At 46.5% G+C, this 9481-nt stretch overlaps 1 protein-coding gene across 1 annotated transcript; it reads left to right on the forward strand.

Annotated features, from left to right (window-relative positions):
- Positions 1–1107: 1107 nt before the first annotated feature.
- On the forward strand, positions 1108–2872 carry IL3 (interleukin 3). The gene is made up of 3 exons (XM_085011732.1): positions 1108–1266; positions 2400–2492; positions 2609–2872. The coding sequence occupies exons 1-3, from the start codon at positions 1108–1110 to the stop codon at positions 2870–2872; spliced, it is 516 nt and encodes a 171-aa protein (XP_084867858.1).
- The last annotated feature ends 6609 nt before the right edge of the window (positions 2873–9481 follow it).

Consider the following 9481-nt stretch of genomic DNA (forward strand, 5'->3'; position numbering starts at 1 on the left):
TTCAGGCGCTGCCCTCTGAGCCTCCCACTCTACTGGTTTGCCAGCTTCCGATCTGGCAGCTGCTTCTCTGGTCCTTTGTGATGCCCTCCTCGCCCTCTGTCCTGTTCAGCAGGCCCTTACTGCTGGCCTGTACCTGCCGAATCATACTCCAGCACATACTGAGAACCAGACCCCGCAACTTAACTCCCTCCTTCAGTTACCAGACCCCATCAACAGAGGCCCAGAATGAAATCAAGGAATCCCTCTCCTACGTTTCCTTCCCCGTGCCCCTCGGACCTTGCCAATCCCACCACCTAAACCTCCCCAGGCCAGACCCCTCCTCTTACTTTCCAATGACAGCTTCCTTAAGGGCCCTCCTCCCCAGGTTCCCAAGCCCAGTTCCTCTGTGCATTGGAGGAACTGCCCAGGGCCTGCAGTGGGGCCTCCACCAGGGGCTAAGATCCCACACCACAGGGCAGAGTCACATCTGAGCTCCATCTGCCACCAGCAGGAACAGAGAGTGGAGAGGAGAAGCTGTCCAAAGCCCGTAATGAAAACCATTAGGGGCTTTAACCCCAGTAACTCAGTGCTGGCGGGGGGTGGGGGGTGGTGGTTATCAAGAGATGTGCTCCTCAGGGGTGAGCCCACAGTGGACAGTCAGCCATGTGACCAGCTGCCAAACTCTTGCCTGTTCCATTGGGCCTTCACTTGACCCCCCCACAGAGAACCAGGCAAGGTGGGTAGCAGAGGGTCAGGGCTGTCCAGGGGATGGCAGAACTGAGTCTCACTGGGCAGGAGGCTCGAGGAAGCTCGCCTGTCAGAGTGGTCCTCTTACCTGTCCCAACTCTGCCCAGTGGCCCACCTGTGTCTGAGCCCTCTTGGCAAGATGAGGAGATACCCTCTGAGTAATATTTTTTTTCCAAGTTTCACTGATCTCGAGTACTAGAAAGTGATGAATAAGTCTGTGGTTTGCTATGGAGGTTCCATGTCAGATAAAGATTCTTCCGAAGCCCGCCCCCCTTGCCTGGGGTGTGGGCACATACTGCATAAAAGACGGAGCTTGTCTCGGATACTTCAGAACGCCACGAAGGTCCCAGACAAGACAGGATCCATCGTACCGGCCCAAACATGAGCAGCCTCCCCCTTATGCATCTGCTCCTGCTGCTGCTCACACTCCATGCTCCTCAGGCACAGGGGATGCCTACCACAACACTCCAACCTAAAAACTACCTTGCCATGATCCAGGAAATTACGAGAAGCCTAGAGAACCTAACTGTGACTTCAAATGTGAGTAGCTGGGATAGGGGTGGCAAGGGGCAGGGAAGGGCTGGCACGTGCCTCAGGCCAACAGGACTCATGGGCTCTCTCTCCTTCAACCCCCACAGAAATCCTTGACGTTGAATGAGCACAAAATCCTGGTGGTAAGAGTTCGGCCCCACAAGTGGGTGCCCTTGGGTGGGTCCCCATTCATCTCCTCCTTGGGTGACCTTGGGCATGTCACTCAACCTTGACAAGCCTCAGGGTTTTCATCTGTAAATAGGGTTAAGAGGCCTCTCTCAGTGGGGTTGTTGTGAGAATCAAATGCACCCTGTGTTGTCAAATTCCCAGACCAGTGTCTAGTGTTTAATGGGTGCTCAATATATTTCCCCAGCCATGGTTGTAATAATGGAAATGATTTTTTTTTAAATTACAAAATGAAAAGGAAGTTCTAGGTGAGTCGTATCAAAGGCCTTAAGCTCAGTTTCCAGGGGAGCAGCCTGTGGACTGACAGACTTAAATTCTGCCCCAGGATTGCACCTGCTTCTCCTTTTCCCTAAATAATTGAGTCCTATTTTCCACTCTGACCGGCCCTAGTCATTATCATTAATAGTCACTTTTTCTACAGTGCTTAGAAACTTTTGTGTGCATGGCATTTCTTGGCCACAGAAGAGGTAGAGTCTCTGCTGGTTTATCGGCCTCTCGTATTTCCCCTCTTAGACACTCAGGTCACATGCTGCACCCATTTCCATGCTGGGGTTTCTGTGATTTTCTTCCTGATTGCTAGGAACCCTTAATTCAGTCAAGGCCTCTTAGCAGCAAATATTTCCCTTGGCCATCTCTTTGCCTTTTTAGAGCCTGTTTTGGGAAATATTTTTTTCTTCAAGTGCAGAAAGATCCACTCAGGCCCTTTAAGCAGTTAACAGCAGCCAGGGGCTCAGGATGTGGGTAATGAAAGGCTGGCCAGCCTGTGTACTCGCCTCTAGGCCTGTGCCCTTAGGGGCAGCTTTGGGACCCACCTGAGGCAAGAAGGGGACTAGAAGGGGCTTGTCCAGGGAGGTGTCTGAAAGCAGGCTTGGAAAACCATGGGAATGGCTTGAGCCCAGCAGTGGGAAGGCCACTCTCTCATCTTTCCTTCTTACATGCCCTCCTCGTCCCCTCAGAATAACACTCTTCTGAGACCAAACCTGGAAGCATTCGTGACATTTGCTGAAAACCACTTAAAAAATATTTCAGGAATCAAGAAAAACCTTGAGGTATGTGAAGCTACCCCAGGCCTGGGGAAACCTGCCCTGTCTCTGGAGGGAGGGTAGCAGGTCCTGCTCCTTTTCCACACCAGTTTCTCACTGTCTGCTTCGGTCTCTTCCCACAGAAATTCCGGCCAATCCTGCCCACGTCTATGTCCACGGTAAGCTGCCCCCCAGATGCCCCTTCAGGTGATGCCCTCAGCCATGACCTGCCCCCAGCCTGCCACCCACCTTCCAACCTGCCTTTATCTCATGCCGCCATCTTGATTTCTTCACAGGAAGAGCCAATCTCTATTGAAGAGGGCGACCTTGGTGATTTCCGGGTGAAACTGAGGCAGTATCTGTTTGTCCTTAGAGACTCTCTGAAACCCATGATCACAGAGCCCTAAAATCTGAAGTGTGAACTCCAGCTCTCTCTCTGGAGCCCTGGAACGTCAGGAACAGCAGATCGTCCTAAGATGCGTGGACCGTCTCTCACACCATCCAGGACTGACGTTTTCTCCTGTGGAGTCTGTTGAATTGTTAACTATCTAATCCCTGAAATGTGCAGCCCCATTTGTCCTTTTGCGATTAGGTTCTCATTTTTATTGTATTGAGGCTATTTATTTATGTATGTATTTATTTATTATCTTGTGCAATGTGAAATGTATTTACTTAACAGAGAAGCCATGTCCTGCTCCTTCTGAATGAGACTCAATAGAGGGACTTGAGGCACATTCATTTGTACCTCAGGTTTTAATGGTTTCTACACATCTGTGAAAATAAACCGCACTCTCTGAACAAATGCTTTGTTGCTAGTGTCTCAATTTGACTCAGGTCTTAGTGACTCTCTTGCCTGATGATTTATCAGGTCCTCCCTGCTACTGGATGGATCCTAGAACCCCCACTCTGGCGATCTGTGGTTCACTGGGGAGTCAGATTGAGTTTCAGGAAAAGCAAATATGATCAGGGTGTTTTATACTTAATTTCCCAGTCCTCAGGATCTTCTGGACTTTTGTCCAGATCCTTAGGGTAGCACAGAAGGTCTATTTCAAAGTACCCTGCATTTCTATTTCCTTTCTGCCACAGCTACCCCCCTCCTTGATGCTCTAGCTAACAGAAGCTTTGTGGCTTCCTAGATGAACCACACACCTTTTTTCCCCCACTCTGGCCTTTCTGTCTTTTTAGGGCCGCAATGGCGGCATATGGAGGTTCCCAGGCTAGGGTCGAATTGGAGTTGTTGCTGCTGTCCTACGCCACAGCCACAGCAATGTGAGATCCGAGCTGTGTCCATGACCTACACCACATCTCACGGCAATGCCGGATCCTTAACCCACTGAGTGAGGCCAGGGATCGAACCCAAGTCCTCATGGATGCTAACTGGATTCATTAACCACTGAGCCTCGACGGGAACTCCCACACACCTTTTTTGAGCCTCTGAACTTTTACCCACACTCTTACCTCAGCCTCACATGCCCTGATCCCAGCTCAACAGGCCCAGGTTCGTTTAAAGAAGCTGTTAACTACCTGAAGTAACAAGAAACACCAAATTATTTAAAGAGCCCTTTCCCAGGATGTTTTCTAACTCCTAGTCATTAATGTGATAAGTGAAGGGAGAGAAAGAGAAGGTGCAATGCAGCTTTTGAATTAGATCAGACTGAAATCTCTCTTATTAAAGTAGACCAGGAATAACGTAAAAAAAACCAAACCAAGTCACAAAGAAACAGTCTCATGTATCTTATGAAGGGTGTGAAAACGTATGCAGGGATTCTTTTTTCTTTTCTTTCTTTCTACTCTCTGTCTCTCTGATTTACTATAAAGTCTGGAGGGATTCGGAATCTTGTTTCAAAAAGAAAAGATGAATAAATGAAGAAGAAAAAAAAAAAAAAAAGACCAGCTCCAATGTTGCCTGCCTCTGGGTTTCCCATACTCCTGAGGACAGAGCACTTCTCTGAAATGCAGGGCAGGCAGGGACCCACTGGAAGAACAGCCAGTGTGACCCAGAGGTGGCATGGACTGACCCGAATGACGGAGGCTGGGGCATCACTGACTGTGGCTTCAGTCTGCCCCCTGACCCCTTGGTCACACTGACCCTTTAGCCCTGAGTGCCTCCCTCTCTGGCTCCTCTGCACCCTGCCCAGGTGCACATGCTCAGGTCTGGAGGTTCAGAGGAGGAAGGGCCAAGTCAACTTTTATCTGTCCCCCTGCTAAGGAGCAATGTCACTCTGACTCCTCACAAGTCTCATAAAGGCTTTGGGTGCTGACTCTGGATGCTGAGGTGCCACCCCCTCCTTTTTTTCTGTTTTCCACCCTGATCCCCTGAGGTTAAGCCCAGATACTTAAATAGGACAGGAGGAAGGGAAAGAATCATCGGCTACTAGCTCAGAAATAGTTTCTTTCACATTCCTCAATAAATTTTTATGTTCCACATAAATAATTTTTTTCTCACCCTGCTCTACCTGCCTCCAGCCTGATGCTAAAAGTACTGTGGGTGCTCAGGAAAAATTTGTGGGTTTGGCCCTGGGAGGAGTTGGAGATGCTGCTGCAGTTTCTGGAGGAGCCACAAGGGGGAAGCATGGCACAAGGTTAGAGTGCTCCCGGGCCCAGAGCGGAGGTGAGTCTGGGAGGACCCTGGGAGCTGGAAGACTTGACTCTAGACTGGGCTTCCCAACTCTTCTGCTCCCCTCCCCCCACTCACCCTCCCACCTATACCTGGTGGCTAGTCCTATTTTCACCCTGGTCTGAGGCAAGCATTATGTCCCACCCCCTAGTTCCCAGGAAAAATCATTGCTTGTCACCTCTTCACTCCCTGGAAAGTGGGTCAGCACCATTCCACCTATGCCAGGCCCGCCACCCTCTGCCCTGGTGGGGAGAAGACAGGCCCTCTGGTCTTTCCGGTCATGCTTCCACACCTTCTCTTCAGCGGGCCAGCACCAGTGATGGCTGGACCATCACATACTGGCTCACAGAGCCAGTTGTTCAGTCTTTTGAAAAGGTGCCAGCCTTGAAGGCAGGATTGACATGGAGGAGGAACAGGATGTGGTGTTCATCTTTTCCCGCAAGCCCATTTTTTTTTTTTAAATCTAAGTGCACAACAATTTGCACAAAACATCTACTGAACACTGGCAGAGGACCTCAGACTTTTAAAAAGGGCAAGAAACCCTCCACACAACTGGGTAGAACAAAAGGAAAACAAAAAGAAGAGAGAGAGAGTGAGAAGAGAAGAGGAATCAGGATAGGACTAGCACTCCTGAGAGGGAGCTGTGAAAGAGGAAAGGAATTCACACTCTGGGAGGACACCTAACTGATGGGACAGAGGGGGAGCATCAAAGCCTTAGAGAAAAGCACAGCAGCCAGTCTGAGGAGGGCAAAACAGAGAGAGAGCTGCAGAGACCACTGATACCACTGCCCCACATACCGCACCTCGAGACACTCAGGTGGGGGCTGGGCACTGAGACTAAGGCTTTGAAGAGCAGTTCGGGGAAAGGCTACAGTTGGCTGTGTAGAAACAGCCTGAGGGGGCTAGGGAGTGTTGTGACGTGATGAGGGTGTGAGAAGAGGCCTAGGCCCACTGGAGAAGCAAGGCACCATTGTTGGGGAGTGAGAGAGGAGGAGGGGTACAGGGTCCCTGAACACTCATGGGCTCTCAGGTGGTGGGGCACCTCTAGCGTGGACTGGACTACAGGGACTGGTGCAAACTGCCGCAGTCATCTCAGACCCCAGAGGTTGGTGTGGCCCACCACCACTGAGGGTCCCAGGCCCAGGCACCGCTTGCAGCCCCAGTCACCTCAGGGGTTGCTGCTGTGGAGGGCCCTGCATCCAAGCTCTGCCCATTGCCTTTACCTCCCTGGCAGCACAGGCAGGCTATACACCTTCACACCCCTTATCAAGGAGATAATGGCTTACACAAACTGACAAAAGAGACAGCAAACATCCAAATCAAAAGCAGCCCTCACACCAAAAAAACAGAAGCCCTCACAAGCTACTCAGGGACGTTCCCATATATAAATAGCCCTCTAAAATGACAGTAGACAATTGTTTTCCCTAAACCTACAGAGTCAGAAAAATACAAACAAAATGAAGAAGCATAGGAACCATTCCCAGTTAAAAGAACAGGAGAATTTCCCTGAAGGAGCAAACAATGAAACTGATCTATGTAGTATAACAGACACTGAATTAAAAAAAAAAAAAGAGGTAATGAAAATACTGAAAGAATTAAGAACAGATATGAACAATAATGCAGATTATTTTAGAAAGGAGCTAGAAACTATAAGAATGAGACAAGAGGGAGTTCCCGTTGTGGCACAGTGGTTAACGAATCCGACTAGGAACCATGAGGTTGCAGGTTCGGTCCCTGCCCTTGCTCAGTGGGTTAACGATCCAGCGTTGCCGTGAGCTGTGGTGTAGGTTGCAGACGCGGCTCGGATCCCGCGTTGCTGTGGCTCTGGCGTAGGCCGGTGGCTACAGCTCCGATTCAACCCCTGGCCTGGGAACCTCCATATGCCGAGGGAGCGGCCCAAGAAATAGCAACAACAACAACAACAACGAAAAAAATAAAAAAAATAAAAAAAAAAGAATGAGACAAGAAAAATTGGAAAATTCATTTGCAGAGACAAAAGCTGAGTTGAAGGCATTGAAGAGCAGAATGAATAATGCAGAGGAATGAGTAAAGTGACTTCAAAGACAGAATAATGGAAATCACCCAAGGAGGACTGAAGACAAAAAGCTAAATTAAAAAAAAGAGAGAGAGAAAGAAAGCAATACAAGAGATCCATGGGATAATACAAATTCTGCCAATCTACACATTAATAGGGATTCCAGAAGGAGAAGAAAAAGAAAAGGGGATTGTAAATATATTTAATGAAATTACAGCTGAAAACTTTCCAAATCTAAAAATAAAACAGATATCTAGATAGAGGAAGCACAGAGGGCACCAAACAAGTTGAACCCAAACAGACCTACACCAAGACATATTATAATAAAAATGGCAAAAGTTAAAGATGAGGAGAGGATTCTAAAGGCAGCAAGAGAAAAACAAAGGGTTAATTATAAGGGAACCCCAATAAGGCTATCAGCTGATTACTTTACAGAAATGCTGCAGACTGGAAGAGATTGGCAAGACATATTGAAAGTACTAAAAGGGAAAAATCTGCAACCTAGAATACCAAACCCAGCAAGATTATCCTTTTAAAAAGAAGGATGGGGAGTTCCCATCATGGCAAGATGGTTAACGAATCCGGCTAGGAACCATGAGGTTGCGGGTTCGATCCATGGCCTTGCTCAGTGGGTTAACGATCTGGCGTTGCCGTGAGCTGTGGTGTAGGTCACAGATGCGGCTCGGATCCCACGTTGCTGTGGCTCTGGCATAGGCCGGTGGCTACAGCTCCGATTCAACCCCTAGCCTGGGAACCGCCATATGCTGCAGGAGCGGCCCAAGAAATGGTAAAAAGACAAAAAAAAAAAAAAAAAAAAAAAAAAAAAAAAAAAGAAGGATGAATAAAGAATTTCTTAGACAAACAAATCTAAAAGAATACAGTAATACTAAACCTATCTTCAAAGAAATAATGGAAGGTCCCCTCTAAACAGGAAAGAAGTAAGAAGATATAGGAAGATCCCCCCTGTGGCACAACACGATTGGTAGCATATCTGCAGTGCTGAGATATAGGTTGAATCCCAGCCTGGCAGAGTGGGTTAAGGATCCAGCATTGCTACAGCTGTGAAGTAGGTTGAAACAGAGGCTCAGATCTGATCCTTGGCCTGGGAACTCCAGATGCCATGGGGTACTCAAAAAATTTAAAAAAAAAAAAAGGAGATATGGTCTGGAGGAAATCACAATTGGAGAGTAATCACTTAAATAAGCCAGTATACAGATTAAAAAGTAAAAAACAACCCATTTGTGAGGATGGTGATAAACACAAAGAACAGCAAAAGGATAAACATGAAAATGTTAAAAAAGGACACCAAAATTATAAAATGTGGGGAAGGAGAGTAAGAAAATCTAGACTCTTTCTTTCTTTCTTTCTTTCTTTTTTTTTAAAGAATGCCTTTGAACCTATATAACTACCAATCTAAAGCAAGCAGATATAGGAAGGGCTAACATTCTTGAAAAACGGCAACCACAAACCAGAAACAAACAATACATCACAGAAACTAAAAAGAAGAGGACACAAGCATAAAATAAATGGAAATCAACCACAAAAATAAAAAAGAAACAAAGGAGAAATAAAGAACCAACTGGAAAACAAGTTTTAAATGGGAAATAAATACATATGTATCAATAATTACCTTAAATGTCAATGGACTGAATGCTCCAAAAAGACATACAGTGGCAGACTAGATTAAAAAAAACAAGAGCCTACAACCTGCTGCCTACAAGAGACCCACCTTAGGGCAAAGGACACATATAAATTGAAAGGGAGGGGATGGAAAAAGATATTTCATACAAATGGAAGTGACAGGAAAGTGGGAGTTGCAATGCTCATATCAGACAAAATAGACTTTAAAACAAAGGCCATCAAGAAAGATAGAGAAGGACACTGTTTAATGTTAAAAGGATTAAGAACAGGGTATTACGCTTGTCAATATATATGACCATAATATAGGAGCATCCAAATACTTACAGACATAAAAGGAGAAAATGATGAGAATACATTAACAGTAGGAGATCTAAACATCCCACTTGCATCAACGGACAGATCTTCTAGACAGAAAATCAGTAAGGCAACAGATATCCTAGATGACACAATGAAGCAGTTAGAACTAGAACAAATAATCCAAAAATTTATATGGAACCATAAAAGACCCAGAAGCAATCCTGAGAGAAAACAAAGTAAAACAAAACAAACAAAAAAAAAGAAGGAGGCATAACCCTCCCAGAATTCAGACAATATTACAAAGCTTCAGTAATCAAGACAGTGTGATACTGGTACAAAAATAGACATACAGGTAAATGGAACAGAATAGAGAACCCATAAATAAGCCCAGATACCTATGGTCAATTAATCTTTGAAAAAGAAGGA

This window comes from Sus scrofa, chromosome 2 (assembly GCF_054392235.1).
Source record: "Sus scrofa isolate SSC_HxYL_T2T_F1_AM1 chromosome 2, Sscrofa_HxYL_maternal_Yorkshire_Landrace_v2.0, whole genome shotgun sequence".
NCBI classification, from domain to species: Eukaryota; Metazoa; Chordata; class Mammalia; order Artiodactyla; family Suidae; genus Sus; species Sus scrofa.

Excerpts from the sequence above, each read along its gene's own strand:
- IL3 (XM_085011732.1), top strand. The coding sequence starts at position 1,108 with ATGAGCAGCCTCCCCCTTATGCATCTGCTCCTGCTGCTGCTCACACTC. Across the intron at positions 1,267-2,399 it reads ACCTAACTGTGACTTCAAAT|AATAACACTCTTCTGAGACC; the intron begins GTGAGTAGCTGG and ends TCGTCCCCTCAG. Across the intron at positions 2,493-2,608 it reads GAATCAAGAAAAACCTTGAG|AAATTCCGGCCAATCCTGCC; the intron begins GTATGTGAAGCT and ends CTCTTCCCACAG.